Raw genomic sequence first — 16,883 nt, 5'->3', positions numbered from 1 at the left:
GTTGGCCTGGCGCCTACATTGTACTCCTTTCGGCGCCAGGTGAAGACCTTTTTATTTTCCCAGGCATTTTAGCTTTCTAAATTTTTATCTTTGCTGTTTTAAATTTGTATTTTAAACTCCTGTACTGCTGCTAGGTTTTATTGTGGTTGTATTGTTATATTGTGGTTTTAATGTTCTATATATTTTAAATTGTTTTATTGTGTGTTGTTTGGTTTTAGTTTTTGTGAACCGCCCAGAGAGCTTCAACTATTGGGTGGTATAGAAATGAAATAAATAAAAATAAATAAAATAAAAGGGTAACCCCACGTAGAGCGCATTACAGTAGTCTAAGCGAGAGGAGACCAGGGCATGTACTACCGATGGGAGCAGATGGTCGGGAAGGAAGGGGCGCAGCTGCCGTATCAGATGGAGTTGATACAGAGCTGTCCGGTTCACAGCTGACACCTGAGCCTCCATGGACAGCTGGGAGTCCAAAATGACCCCAGGCTGCAGACCTGGTCTTTCAAGGGTAGCTGTACCCCATTCAACACCAGGTCAACATCCCCCAGCCTCCTCTTGTCTCCCACCAAAAGTACCTCGGTCTTGTCAGGGTTCAGCTTCAGTTTATTCCTCCCCATCCAGCCACTCACCATCTCCAGACATTTGGACAGGGATTCTACGGCCAACCTTGGTGAAGATTTGAACGAGAGGTAGAGCTGTGTGTCATCCGCATATTGATGACACTGCATCCCAAACCTCCTGATGGTAGCCCCCATGATGGCACATGTGTTTTCCCCCTGAGTCCATGTAGGAAACAACATGTGGGAAGCCACACTACATTCTTGGGTTACTCACATATTTCAGTAATGTGACTGTCTACAAATCAGAGCATATATAGGGGAGATGTTTTGCTATTAATGGCACTTTAAATCAGGCCTGCACAACTTTTGACCCACCCCACCAACCAAGACAAATGCACCCCACCGACACAGAAGTGTGTCGAGAGAAGCTCGACACACTTCTCTCATTTTTGCAGCTAGTTTAGGACTGCAAAAACATGGGATCCTCCAGCTATAAAAGATGGCTGTAGAGCTGCACTCAGCTGATAAATTACAAGTTATGGAGGACTGATCTGAAGCAAGGATTTCATGAACAGAATTAGAAGAATTTGTTTTTTATTTGAAAAAGTGTGTTTCAAAAAGGAAGCCTCTCCATTTTTTGTTTCTAAATAACTAGGCATTTCAAACAACCATTTATACTATCTCCCCGATCAGTAGCCCCCTTACCTCAATGAACAAGTTAATAAACCTCAAAGGGATTAATAATCGAAGGACATTGGACAGCACGATTGCAAACTAATGCACTTATTAGCCACCAGGTTCTGGCACAGGGGGGTGAATGTGAAAAAGGGGCAAGTAGTAAAATGTATTTAATGAGACAACTCTAAATATAGTCAGTGGTGTAGTATTTTCTATCTTGCTTTTATAGCTTAGACACAGTGGGAAATAGGCTAAGTTAAAAGAATCACTCTTTAATGCTGACACAGTCATTTTAGGGTACTATTTAAATGCAGCCCCAAAGCTAGTATTAGTTCGAGCTTCTTTTTTTCTAAATGTCCTTGAATATTTTTTTTCAGATGTACATAGTATGTTGGCTTCACGGACACATCTGATTAAGAAGTTGATGGGCCATACTACAATAAGATGAACAAAACGCAATCATTAAACAATGTCAGTTTCAACATGATCACCTTGGTAAAAAACACACTCACATATAGGCAAGCTATGGTTATGGAAAAACAGCTGCATGTTCATACCTGAAGCATTTGTCAGCCATCAAAAACAAACACATCGAATCTTAAAGCTTAACAGTGGATTTGACCATTACAATGAAAGAGTGATACCACTGTCTGACCTCTGGATGACTCTGTGTCCTCTTCTTGGTTGTTGACTGGCATTGGCTGTTGAGAAGAACTAAAAATAAACAGCTTGCCTGGCATAGAAAGTCATTAAAGTGGAGTGCCTGGGTTTCTCACTATTCGCTTCCTGCCATTTTCTTCACACATTTTGGTTTTCCCTTAAGGGCAGTGAGGGAACTCACAGAAGAAATGATTAGATTTGATGATGAGAGCCAAGAACTTGTTTTCCATTTCATCTAAGTCCCAAACTGATAATGAGTTTTGGGGTTTCAGTCAAAGAGGGGATTAAGGTATAAAGTATAAACTCCAGGGAGAATGGTATCTAACAAAGGTTTAAATTATAACGTATAGCATTGCCTCTAGTTTGTATATCAGTTTGACATCATATTCTGTTTGGTTTACTGATGTAAATGTCACAGGAAACAGAAGCAAAGCTAGGCCTTTATTTCTGTTTTATGAAAAGCTATTATTTATATGCAGCTTTTAAAAAACAAATCCCAAAGTGGTATACAAAATTAAAATTAAAGAGCAGCACATTAATAATAAAACATTAACATTTAAAACATTCACAAATTCAAAAGGCCAACCAACTAAAAATAAACTTAGAATAATGGACAAAAGCCTTCCTTAACAAAAAGTGGACTGAACTACAAAGGTCTTAAGTGCCCATCTAAAACCTGCCAGGGAGGAGCCAAATATAGGGGGAAGTAATTTCACAAGTAAGGGGCCACCACTAAAAAGGCCCTATCCCTCATGCCTGCCTATCTAGTTGCCACTAATGGCAGGCAAACAAGTAGGGGCCCCATCACAGATTCATACAGATGCAAGTAGTTCTTCATGTAATTTTGCCCCAAACTGTTTGAATTGAGCTCAGAAGTGAATAGCCAGTTAAGTGCAGCATGATCTGAACGCCTTGTCCCCGCCAGCATCTGGGCTGCCACATTCAGCACTAGCTGAAGCTACTGAACTGTCTACAAACGCAAAACACAATGCAGTAACCAGAATGTGAGTAACTGAGGCAAAATCCACTGGATCCCGATAGGATCACAGCTGGTATACCAGCCTCAGATGATAGAAGACACTCTTGGCTTCCACAGCCACCTGCACCCCTACATATAGGTCCGAATTCAAGAGGACCCCCAAACTGTGAGTTTGGTGTTTCAGAGGGAGCGCATCCTCATCCAAGACTGGTTGAACACCTCTATCAAACGGTGGTATGTTTTGCCACTGAATTTCGGCAGTGGGGTTGGCCACCAAATTTCAGTGGCAAATCGCTGCTTTTTCCCTTTGCCAAGCAAATACTAATGATGTTGCACTAGCACTACAGCACAACATTCAAAAGGGCAACTGAAATGACCAGGGGGCTGGAGCAATTCCTCTATGAGGAAAAGTTACAACATCTGGAACTGTTTAGCTTCGGGGGGGAAAGGTGAGTAAAGGCAGACATAATAGAAGTGTACAAAATTATGCACGGTATGGAGAAAGTGGATAGGGAGACATTTTTCTCCCTCTCTCATAATACTAGAACCCAGGGTCATCCCCTGAAGCAGATTGGTGGGAGATTCAGGACAGATAAAAAGAAGTATCTTCACTTCCAAATTTGGATGCCTTTAAAAGGAGATTGGACAGATTTCTGGAGGAGAAGGCTATCAATGGTGAGAAGTGCAAAAAAGCTCCTTCCCCATTTCCTGGTATAATCTTGATAGTTAGGGTTCAGAGGCTAACCATATAAGGTTAGAACTGTTGCTATTAGTTTGACCAGAGTGACTCCATCTTTGTTCGATATATATTTTTAGTTAAGGCTGATGGGATTGATTGTCATGCTGTTTATGCAGTTCTAGCTGTCATAGCAGTAAGAAATGTTTCAAGAAATGAACTGCTTGAGCGACAACATGTAACCAACTGTCTGTACTTCGGCCAAACCACAGAACGTTCCACTTAGCCTTGTGGTTAGGCATATCTTTCCATTCTTGTAAACAAGTTGTCACACCTGCACAACGAGAAACTTTAGGGACTTTCCTGATAGTGATCTAAGAAACTTTGGACGCTTTTCTTTTAGTAATAGATCTAACAATGTGGAAAATTACTGACATGTGCGTGCTGTTGCTTATGTAATTCCAGCTAGCTATAAAAGACCAGCCTGAGGTTTCCTCGGGGCTGGAGTATATTTTCTTGTACTCAGCCCTGCTGCAGCAATAAAGACGCGTTGAACCTTTACCCGATGTCTATGGCTTCATTGGACTGGCACTAGACACAGCCTGTGAGGGCCATTTCGCCCTCTTACCACAATTGGCGACCGCGGCAGGACCAAGTCTAGTTTGTTGGAGTCCAGGTCTCCCGAGAAACAACCGCCCAGCCAGCACTAGGTGAGTTACACCTTGGGGTATTTTGTGTGTTGGGAGGGGCTTGGACTACCTTCACTAAGGCTTGGTCCTCATGGAAGGGTAAAGGTGAGAATTCAGAGGTAGGTGAATTCACATTGTCTGTTTTGTTTTGAGTCGGGTGTTGTAACAAGGTACACACTCAAGGTGCTGTTGAAAGATACAGGCTTTAACAAAGGGACTCAAGACTGGGAGTCAGGTGATGTTGAAAGATACCCACCCGGGGACTCATAGATATTAAAATTATGGGTACAGCAGTGAGCGTACCCAAGGGGATGCCCCTGGATGTCATGTTAACATCTGTTGATATACCGGTAGGAATGTTTAAGAAAAGATTGTGTTTATTGTGCACTGAAAAATGGCCCGTACTGTCATATACCTGGCCAAGATTAGGATCCTTTAACCAAAAGATTTTAAAAGACCTGATGAATGTATTAGAGGATAAATTTCTAGGTCAAATGGATTATTGGTACCTGTGGGCAAATGAAGCCTACCACCGGACCCATCCCGGCTTTGTCCCGAAAGTAGCTACTGCCCCTCCGCCCTACGAAGAAATCCCTGGGCCTTGTGAAAATAACATTGGCCCTATAAGCGGGACAGGTCTTTTTATCTGTTGCTCCTAAAATACCAACTTTTGGTATATCCACAGGACGACCCCATCCTGGACCCCAGATTCACACTAGACAAGAGCATACACCTTTTAAGCCCAAAGATTTGGTCCTCTGGGGGCAGACTATACCAAAAATTAAAGAAGATCCCAAGGATTTCATACAACAAGTGAATTCAATCATTGCCACACATCATCCCATCATGGGCGATGTGACACAATTGATACAGGTCCTCCTTACCCCCACTCAGTTTGCTGAATTCAAGCGAAAAATGACCAAATCATTAACCGCCCATTTTTTGAGTGGCCAGGGCACTCCCATCGTTGCCACCTAACCTGAGATATTGCCATGCATGGACTATAATAACCCTGTGAACTTGACTTTATTGAACGAATATGCTGCTCGGATCCTAGAGGTCCTCAGACAAATGGGGCAGAGAACTGTCAACTGGGCAAAAGTGAAGGGGACTCTGCAATTGGCAACTGAGTCTCCAGCTTAGGGGTTTTTTTACTCGGCTGTCTCAGGCTATCCGAATATTTGGAGGAGGAATTAATGTTGATGCTCAAGAGAATAGGGCATTGATTGTTGGATTGTTTGTAGATCAGTCAGCACCAGATATTAAAGAATATTTTGTGAAGCACTTGCCTGGCTGGCAAGGGAAGACAGTCAAAGAAATTTTGGGTGTGGCAGTGCATGTGTTTAATGGCAGAGAAGAGAAGGGGAAGAAAGAGAGGCGTAGGGAAGCGGAACCTGATGCAAAGTTGTTGGCAGTTGCGTTGAGTGAAAGTGACTTTCGCGGCTGCAGATGAGGCCATGGCTAGGAAAGGGGTAGAGGTGGCCCATTTGGGTATTTGAGACAAAGAGATATGAGAAATTAGTGTCATGTTTATAAACAAGAAAGACACTGGAAAAATGAGTGCCGGATGAGAGGGCAAGGCATTAGTAGAGGCAGAGGCCAGGGAGCCTATTAAGCGTTGGAAACGGATGAAAGGCAGCAGACTCAATGATGTAAGGATGGAGATTTTTGTGAAGGGTTGCAGGTAGTTGAAAATTCCTCCCCCAACATTTGGAAGCTAAAAATAAACAAACCTTTTCTCACTTTGACCACTGACAGACAGCCCTATGATTGTCTTGTGGATATTGGCGCCATCGACTGTCTTTTAAATAAAAGTGCCCTCCCTTTTCTCTGGACGCAGAGAACCAATAATAAGAATTGATAGAAAACCAAGGCCTCAACCTATGAGTACACTGGTTACTGTAAAAATTGGCCCATTACAAACCGAGCATTCTTTTATTTTTATGAAACATTGTCCAATAAATTTATTAGGTTGCGACCTCTTAGCAAAATAGAATGCTGCTATTTTTTTAGGTCGCGGTGGCTTAGTGGTTAAGACACTGAACTGCAGACCGGAAGGTCAACAGGACAGCAGTTCAAGACCCGAGTGCTGCGTGACGGAGTGAGCTCCTGTCTTCAGTCCCAGCTTCTGCCAACCTAGCAGTTCGAAAGCAAGAAATTGCAAGTAGATAAATAGATCTACTTTAGTTAAGGCTGATGGGATTGATTGTCATGCTGTTTATGCAGTTCTAGCTGTCATAGCAGTAAGAAATGTTTCAAGAAATGAACTGCTTGAGCAACAACATGTAACCAACTGCCTGTACTTTGGCCAAACCACAGAATGTTCTACTTAACTTTGTGGTTAGGCATATCTTTCCGTTCTTGTAAACAAGTTGTCACACCTGCACAACAAGAAACTTTAGGGACTTTCCTGATAGCGATCTAAGAAACTTGAGACGCTTTTCTTTTAGTAATAGATCTAACAATGTGGAAAATTACTGACACGTGCGTGCTGTTGCTTATGTAACTCCAGCTAGCTATAAAAGACCAGCCTGAGGTTTCCTCGGGGCTGGAGTATATTTTCTTGTACTCAGCCCTGCTGCAGCAATGAAGACGCGTTGAACCGTTACCCGATGTCTATGGCTTCATTGGACCGGCACTAGACACAGCCTGTGAGGGGCGTTTCGCCCTCTCACCACAATGCCTACTAGTCTTGAAGGCTATATGATACCTCCAGTACCAGAGGCAGATGCCTATGTACACCAGTTGCAGGGGAACATGTGTGGGAGGGCGCTATTGCTTCTGGGTTTACAGTGGGCAGCTGGTTAGCCGCTGTGTGAACAGAATGCTGGACTAATTGGAAGTTGGGCTGATCCAGCAAGGCTCTTCCTATGTTATTATGTCATTAATGCTGGCTATTCTCACAAGCCTATTCTCACAACCCTTTCAGTATCTGGTAGCCATGGGGAAATCCCCTGCCTGTGCTAGCTCACTGCTTGACTGTGGCAAGGCAGTTGTGTGTTCCTGCAGTCAATCACAGAATGCATCTTTTGGCTCACAGATACAAATATCACTTTTCTAGCCGATGTACAAATCAGGCTCACCTCAGGCTAAAGTAGCTGGGAACCCAAATGGGCCCTTTTCCCCACAGTTTCCATACACTAAAGTGGTCATATAACTAAGGGGTTGGAGGGTGGGACTCTGTGACAAATACATAACAGACCAAAGAGAAATACTAACCCCCCAGCAAAAACACAGAAGCAGCAGTGACATTAAAAACCATGCAGGTTTGTGAAGCATGGTAGACAAGGTGTTAAAACTTCATCTGATCTGGGCAGTTATCTCTACAGCAGTAGCTAGGCTTGCAAAAAAGGAAGAGCGGCTGGAGACCTGGCCTGCCTGCAGCTCAGAAGACAGAATTAATTGAACAGCAAAGCTTCCATGATAAGAATGTTAATTAGCTTAACTAGCACTCTACACCTGGTTTTCAAGATACAAGTCTGAAGGGGAAAGAGATCAGATGATCACAGCATGTGCTCAGCCCTTCTACGAAGTCTTATTCATTAGCTATATTTTACTCTGCAACAATTTGGGGATATATATTTATTTCAAATATTTATATGCCACTTTTCAGGCCAATACCCTTCGAAGGCAGCTCACATCCAAACAGCGCTACATAATTTTTATTTATTTATTTATTGCATTTATATCTCACCTTTTCTCCTCCACAAGGAACCCAAGGTGGCATACATAATCCTCCTCCTCTCCATTTTATCCTCACAACAACAGCCCTGCGAGGTAGGTTGGGCTGAGAGTCTGTGATTGGCCCAAAGTCACCCAGTGAGCTTCCATGGCCGAGTGGGGACTAGAACCCAGGTCTCCCAGCTCCCAGTCCAATGCTCTCACCACTACACCACATTGGCTTTTGATAATACATAAAAATCAATGAAACCACAATCTCAAAACATTAAAATATTATAACTTTAAAATGTTAAAACTGCAGCAGTTCAAACATTGTAGAGCATAACGTATTAAAAGCTGCTTGGAATTTATTTTTTTTAAGTCCTCAGGGTCTCCTTAAAAGCCAGTGAAGTAGGGGCCATACATATTTCCCTCAGGAGGGAGTTCCACAAACATAGTGCTACTACCAAAAAGGCCCTATCTCACATGCCACCAATCTAATAGATGTCAATGGTAGGCCCACAAGCAGGGCTTCCAAGACCAATCTCAAGGCCCAGGTAGGTTGATCTACTTTCCTGTGTTATTGCTGATTTTGGCCACCTACACTGATCTGTTGTTTGGGCAGTATGGGCCAACAGCTTCCTGCTTTAAGTTTGGAATGTGTGACCATTTCCAGGTATATTAATTTAGCTATTTAACAACTGAGGTTTCAAATTCTGCAAGTCACAAATGAAAGTAAAATAGAATACAATTGCTTACACAAGCAATAATTATAGACATAAAATTAACTTTTATAAGAAAATGAAGTCCATGCACTTCACTATTAACAATGATGAAAGAAAGAAAGAAAGAAAGAAAGAAAGAGTTGTAACTAGGGATGGCGGAGAATTTCTCCACGAATCTTGGGGAGCCCGAATGCCAACGCATTCGGCCCCCTGAAATTGGTGGTGAAATTCTCCGCCCCCCCCAGGATGGGACTTACCTCCCTCAAATGTCCCTCTCGGCGGCGGGTCCCGGCGGTGGTTCAGCAGTGGTTCGTCGGGGGCGGGGGCGGCGGCCGGTCTTCCGACCGGCTGCCGCCTCCACCATTACAAAATAAAGTTAAAAAAACAACAACAACACATGATAGGCTATGTAACGATTTACATAGCCTATCACGGCTAGATTTCCAACGTCAGCCGTGATAGGCTACGTAAATCGTTACGTAGCCTATCACGGTTGACTTTGGGGGAAAAAAAAGCGCGTATGCAAATGGCGGCGCCCATGGGCGCCACCATTTGCGTTCCTTATTTGGGCCCGCGTAGTCTACGTGAAGATTTACGTAGACTATGGCAAAAATAAGGGTAACGCTTTATGTAAACTACCTGGGACCAAATAAGGAACGCAAATGGCGGCGCCCATGGGCGCTGCCATTTGCGTACATGCTTTTTTTTTTTTTCCAAAGTCACCCGTGATAGGCTACGTAACGATTTACGTAGCCTATCACGGCTGACTTTGGAAATCTAGCCGTGAGAGGCAACGTAAATCGTTACGTAGCCTATCACGGGTGTGTGTTTTGTTTTTGTTTTTCACTTTTGTATTTCGCGGCCGGGGAGATGGGGCACTTCTCCCGGGCCTGAATTTCGGCCGGGCGAGGCGGGATGCCTCCCCCCCGGCCTGAACTTCGGGGGGAGAACCGAAGCGCCTCCCCCCCACCGTGAAGCAAGCTGCGGGACCAGGTAAGTGCCTTTCGTACATCCCTAGTTGTAACCAATTGTATCGCACTGCTACTAGTAATGACATTGCAGTGGCATAAACCAACATTAGCGCAACGTAACTAATGCTTGCTAGGATAACAGAAAAAGCAGCAATTTGGATACTACCGGAAGGAAGGAAGGAAGGAAGGAAGGAAGGAAGGAAGGAAGGAAGATTACAGTGAAAAGATGAACATAATCCTTTAAAGGTTATTAATTGTTTAAACCTAAATTAATAATTCTATGGTTAAAATATTCCTACAAACATTATAGTAGGAATTAGTAAATTGCAATTAATACAAAGATTACATCACAAAAAGCTATTAATTGAATTAGAAGATTAATACAGATATTTATTAAATTAGTTCAAGTGATTCATATTTATCTGATTTCAGCTGTTTGGTCTTACTCTGGAGTGATAAACACCACTCAAGTGCAATTATAGGGCAAATAACAGCTATAGGAAGGCAATATGAACCACAAAATTGGTGCAGGGGAAAAGGATTACACTCCCTTCCCCCAGTACTGTAGGCTTAATCCAAATTGTCCTTTGTCCTGCAGCTGCTATTAACTTATTTTCTTTTAATTGCAGGAGATCCTATTCAAGAATCTATTGTGTCACATTTAGTATGATTCTGAAATGTCTGCCAGAGGCAACAGATCTTATTACTCCATTTGTAACACTATATTAAATAGTAAAAGAATTATCATTTTGGCATTGTAGAATTTGCTTTTTTTCTACTGGAACACAGAAAATTATACAAGATACACAAAATAAAGCAAAAGAATTTTTGCCTCAAAGTGTAATTACCCACCAAATGTGAATAATGATATCTGCAAACCAACAGATTAGATGAATAGCAACAAGCAGGTGATCACCTTTCATCTTTTTTATAGTTATTGCGTGAACACAAGAACATAAGAAGAGCCCTGCTGGATCAGACCAAGGGTCCATCTAGTCCAGCATTCTGTTCACACAGTGGCCAACCAGCTGCCCACAGGAAACCCACAAGAAGGACATGAGTGCAACAGCATCCTCTCGGCCATGTTCCCCAGCAACTCGTGTACACAGGCATACTGACTCCGATACTGGAGGTAGCATATAGCCATCAGGACTAGTAGCCATTAATAGCCTTCTCCTCCAGGAATTCGTTTAACCTCTTTTTAACGCCATCCAAATCTCTATGTCTTGTGGTAGTGAATTCCATAGTTTAACTATGTGCTGTGTGAAGAAGTCCTTCCTTTTATCTTTCCTAAATCTCCCACCAATCAGCTTTATGGGATGACCCCAGGATCTAGTATCCCTAGATGCCAGATGCATCTCTTCAAGCACTAAATTTATAAACAAACAAACCAATGTTGCTAATTAATAGGTTCTCATGTTAAACATGTGTGAACAACTAATCAAGGAATGATGGATTTGGAAGAACCTCTAGGGATCAAACAGCCTAACCGGCTTCCCTTAGAAGAGGACAGCTTGTACTTGGATCCATACTTAGTCAGAGTAGGGCCACTGAAATACTTAGAGTAGATCAGTGAAATCAGTGGGACTTAACTTAGCCTGGTTACAATCCAAAGACTGCAATACAAATGAATAGTTGCTTTACATAAAAAAAAAAAAAAATCAGATCAAATTAAATGAGTGAGTGAAGAAACAAGAGTCCTAAGGACCATTTGCATCACAGACTCAAAACAGCTTTTTAAATACAAATACAACAGTGGAGCAGATAAACAAAAACCAAAACATAATTATATTATATTGCCATAATTTGCTTTTAGAGGCCTGTATTTGCATACTTTGCTTTTAGGGGTAGAATTTGCTTTTAAAGGTCTATATCAGGGATGTACAGATTTTGTTAAATCCATTCCATCTGTGTGTCGGGGACTGTCATGTGTATTTTGCTCTGTTGCCCAATCATTGATGGATTCAGATTTTTCCCCTTTGGAAAAGTCCTCAGAAAAGTCCGTCACAATTTACAGAACTTTTGTTGGCACAAAACATTTTGCATTTTTCTCTTAGCACAACATACAATCAATGAATATAACGGAGAGAAAAAAGTTTGCTACAGAGTAGCCACTGAAGAGAGATCAGAGATGTATAAAATGTTGTGTTCTTAAAAATGAAATACACTATATATTAGCATATTTTCCAGCAACTTATATTTGTACGACTAAACTTGCAATTCTGGAAAGTAAAACAGTCCACAAGTCCACAGAATCCACACAAACCTAAGTCATTTGAAACGACTGCAGATTTCTCCAGTATCCATAGTCTGTGTGCCCCTTACCAAATTACAACTTGCAGTTTCCTTGGAAGCAATAGTTAAACCTATTCAAGTGTGTAATATAATCCTTCCCCAAATATCAGTGTCTGCGTTGAATATTCAAAGACAATCTTAAGTGCAATGCAATGCTGTAAATTGGTGCCCCCAAACTAGATGTTCTCAACGGTCCAGTTTGGACATAAGGCTAAATCATGATTTAGCACCGGGGTCCCCAACCATTTTGGACTCATGGGCACATTTGGCATTTTAAAAAAGTACAGTGAGAGCAACCATAAAATCGCTGCTGGGGGGCATGACTAGTCACAAAATATTGGGAGTGTCCTCCCTCCCTCCCTCTCTCTCTCACTCACACACACACACACACACACACACCCCAACAGCAACACAGAAACAGAGTGAGGGGAAACAGAAAGAGAGAGAAAGAAACAGTGGGAAAATAGAGGAGAAAACAGGGGGGAACACCCACACAAACACACACACAAACACACACACATACACAGAGGGAAAACAGAAAAAAGGGGAAACAGAGAAAAAGAGGGGAGAACACAGACAAGGAAAAATGGGTGAGAGTTAGAGATGGGGAATGAGAGATCATACACATACACATTTTTCTTTCTATGCAACTGAAAGGGGCAATTTCTCCATTCATTTGCATGAGGGGAGGAGAAGCTATACTGCCATGTTCCTCTGTCATGGACCTTTAAAGCAAAAGGGTTCTTGGTAGTGGTGATGGGTACATATCAGCTGGAACTGTAAGGTGAAGGGTGGGCTATAAATGTACATCATAAATAAATAAAATGTTTGATTACAGGAAAAGATACTACAGAATTGAAAGTATTTTAAAACATTTTGCCATATCCAGTGCTTGAAACCCACTTGCACCTCATGTAGTCCTAAACATTTATTTGGAAGTGAGCCCCATTATTTTAATTAATTTTGCTCTGCAGTCTTCTTAAAATAACATCCTAGAGGACTTTTCATATGTAAGACTTGCATCTACTTCTCTTTTAACTTTGCCTATAATAAGAATGGAAGATATGAATTAGTAAGAATGATTATTCAATTTATCTTCATTGTATTCCACATTAACAACGTTCACTCAAATATACTGCAAAAAGTACTTCTTTACTATTTCATGTGAAATCCATCTAAGCTCCAAAGATACAGAGCCCTGTGTGTGCCATGATGCAAATCTACACTCTCTTTATTCAGCATAGTCTCATTCATTAAAAGTGAGCAGGCTAGAATAGTTCCAGCTCAGCTAATTGATCAACAAGCTGCTGAAAACACTTTGGGAGGCAGCAAATAACATTAAGTGTGGAAGTGAGCCTGGACTTTCCAGTGTGACAGTTTAGGGAATAATAGTTTCAGGAAGTCCTTCTTGACTGACCAGCCACGGTTTTTACTGGTATTCTGTTTTTTAAAGTAAGAAAAATTTAATATGGTGTCTTATTCATCTTTTATTGTTCACTACACTGGAATCTGTTTAGATGTAGATCGGTATATAAATGTTGTAGATAGATAGATAGATAGATAGATAGATAGATAGATAGATAGATAGATAGATGATAGATAGATAGATAGATAGATAGATAGATAGATAGATAGATGGTGATAATAATAAAGAACATTTATATACTGCACTTCATCCTAGCTGGATTTCAAGGTGGTGTACAACCAAACTAAATAAAATAAGGAGAAAATCAACCCTTCAAATAAAGGAGAATTCTGACCAGGGAATGTATGGGAACTAGGATAGCATAAAGATGGACTTGCTCTCAACAGTTTATAAACCATGGAATATTAATGACTGAAAGCCAAATTAGATGAGATGTGAGAGTTCCATGATGGGAACCCCTGGTGTCTTTTTATTTCTCAACCAGCAACTTTGAGGGATGGGGGGATTTGGATCTGGCCCATGGAGCAGTGAAGTATGTCCCACATCATGAGCCAAATCCAAATCACCCACATACACACACCTTGAAGCTATTAGCCACTGTGCCTGTATGTCGTCCCCTCTGCAAGAAATAGCAGCTTTGTGTGTGGTTGGATGATTTAAGTCAGGGTATCAGCACAGTGGCAAACAGTTAGACACAGATTCCTGCTCACGCACTCCTGCCCCAATCCAAATCCAAGCCCCCATAGCTATTTCTTGAGAAATAAAAAGATGACAGGAGTACCTGTCAGGGAACACCTACGTCATGTCTTCTATGACTCTCTGAATGCCATATTTTAAAATTAACTTCAATTAATATCCATTCTACATATCACACCTCTTCTTATCCTGATTTACCTCTTTCAAGTCCTGCACAATCGCTGTCAGTCGTTCATTCTCCGCCTGAACGTTAGTAACAACAGCCCTGCTTTGTTTCAGCTCATTCTGCATTTCCAAGATCTTCCCTAGGTAATAGGCTTCCTTTGATGCGGACTCCTGAAGGAGCGTCTCCTCGCGTGTCTCCCCATCCTCAGCTACTTTACGGTGGACTGAGAATGACTGTCCAAATGCCTGCAAAAGTAAAATAAGGTCTCATGAAATTTTTAAAAATCTCAAATACTCTTAGGGATGTGCTGAATAATTTGGCACAGAGAAGTATAATATCCCTAGATAAAATGCTGAAGAACGCAGGGCTGTCCTTAGAAGCTAGGCAAAACCAAATATTAGCAACAGTTCTCAAACAGGTTCATCTAAACCAGAGGTGAGGAACCTGTGTTGTTAGACTACAGCTCTCATCATCCGTGACCATTGGCCACATTGGCTGCGTCTGATGGGACTTGGAATCCAGCAACATCTGGAAGGGTACCAGGTCTCCACTCCTGGTCTAAAGCACCAGGTGGTCTCCTGTGTATAACTTTGTTCTCCTTGGCTTTTCTTTTCCTCAATAGAAACCTGATGTTCAAGAAAATCCACTGTCTTGCTCTCATTTTATACTGTACCAATAATTTGTGATATTTTATCAGCATCAAGGCCAAAAGAGGAGACCATTTTGGAAACTTAATTTCAAAACTTTGTTCATACCTTTGTGCGAAGTAGCTGGTTGGAATCTTGTGAATTCAGCATTAAAGGTCTCAAAACCTACTCAATAATATATCAATCTAGTTGCCTTGTCCAAGGACTGTAACTCTAAAAGAGCCAAAGTCAGCAAGCTACTAGACTGAGTTTTGATTTGAAAACAACAGGTCAAATTTAAAATAATGAATCTGTTAACTGTGACACCATCAATATACCAGGCAATGTGGGAACATAAAATGCTGATGAATTGCATCTTATTTCATACAAGTATATCAACAGTATTCATAGACTTAAGAATGCAAGTGAAACTATTATAAGAACACAAATATTTTGGTTGTTCAGTCTGTATATGAACTAGTTTGGTGTTGACACATTAACTTGTATCGTGCCCAGAGAACTTCAGTTATTGGACAGTAAATAAATACAAAAACAGACTTTCAATGGCAGATGTCAAGCCCAATCCATCCCACAAGATTCCACATAAATCAGTATGATCAATTAGTTACAGTTTAAAAATATTACATTTTTTAAATCGATATTTTTTAGAGAGTCTCCAGTAATTGCTATTGGATAGTTATAAAACAGGTACTTTTGTGAACAAATGTTACAGTGAAAACAATAAAAGTCTCTCATACTTGTAGACCTACATTCTTACACACCTACTTGGTAAATGTAGTTTGAAAAGCATGCAAAAAATCAAACAATGCACTGCCTATGAAATATGTTCCTCTACAAACTATAGACTTACATTGCCATAGTGGCTCCCAATAGATAAGTTCACATACCTCAGCAGCCAAGCAAACTATAAATTACTTGTGCTAACCAGGTTGCATGAGAATAGCCCATGAAGAAGTAACCCTGTCTACCGTGACTTCCAGAGATTGTACTGGCATGAAAAACCAAGAGTCTTAAGAAATAATGTTTCCTTTTAAAACTGCTTTATTTTCAAAAGGGTACATTTTATGAGAAACACAGAATAAGTCACAAAACCTAGTACTTTCCTAAAGAGCAGTTTCCCCAAAAAATAATTTTCCCAAAGAGATAGTCTGAGCAAAACACGCAGAGGACAAATTAAGCTTAAAGTGTGTGAAAAACAAGTAGAGGATGATGCCTAGATTATTAGCAATGCTATTCCTGAAGAGCCAGGAGGCTCTGGTGAGAGAACCTCACTTGCAATCTGAATTCGCTCTATATTTATATGATTTTTAAATGAGTTTGTATGTAATGGCTAACAGGAAAAGGAACTAAGGTCAGCGCTTTTAAACAATGGACTATTTGAATTTCCAGAAATCTAAGCCATGGCCTAACAATAATATTCTTTGGTCAGCATTTTTTAAACAATAGGTTTCCTCTGAGTTTCAAAATAAGACTTTTCACTTTAAGTCATGTTCAGCCTTCCTCCCTTTGACCCCCAGTGTCAACATCCTTCACTGAAGTCCTTATCTGAACCATTTGTTATTTTTTGTGATTTTAAGTAGGGTTAAGGTTAAGTAGTTAAGGTTAAGTAGTTCAACCTTGTTTATCACTTAAGTTAACAAAGGTGTGCTAGGAAGGCATAGGTGAAATGTTACTGCATGAGTCAAACAGAGTGATTGCTAGAACCAGAATGATTCAACTCATATTTTCTCTTAATAGCCATGTGTAGAGGAAAACCACCGGAAGACTATTGTATATCGAGGAGATAGGGATGGTGTGCCACAGTTGTTCCTTCTATTCCCATGTCTCCTGGAAGACCTTAAGACTTAGGCCTCCTTAAGGCCCTTAGCTTGAAATTTGTTCTCCAAGGTCAGTTGCAGGTAGAGACATGGGAATAGAAGGTTTCTCTTAATATCCATGTGTAGAGGAATTTCCATGTCTCTACACATGGATATTAAGAGAAACTTTCTATTCCCATGTCTCCTGGAAGACCTTAAGACTTAGGCCTCCTTAAGGCCCTTGGCTTGAAATTTGTTC

General features: G+C 41.1%; 1 protein-coding gene across 7 annotated transcripts in view; it reads right to left on the bottom strand.

The window, feature by feature from the left end:
* The window catches only part of BICD1 (BICD cargo adaptor 1), a 214,922-nt gene that overhangs the window by 108,607 nt on the left and 89,432 nt on the right, over positions 1 to 16,883 (bottom strand). For all 7 annotated transcript variants that reach the window (XM_084809441.1, XM_084809446.1, XM_084809447.1 and 4 more), the window contains exon 3: positions 14,214 to 14,426. In XM_084809441.1, the coding sequence (XP_084665567.1) occupies positions 14,214 to 14,426 (213 nt within the window). The remainder of the gene's footprint in view (positions 1 to 14,213; positions 14,427 to 16,883) is intronic.

The sequence above is a fragment of the Heloderma suspectum genome, chromosome 7 (assembly GCF_057233095.1).
Source record: "Heloderma suspectum isolate Gila_16-S chromosome 7, 16-S_ref, whole genome shotgun sequence".
NCBI lineage: Eukaryota > Metazoa > Chordata > Lepidosauria > Squamata > Helodermatidae > Heloderma > Heloderma suspectum.
The sequence above is the reverse complement of the archived record's forward strand: the minus strand, read 5'-3'. Positions and strand labels throughout refer to the sequence as shown.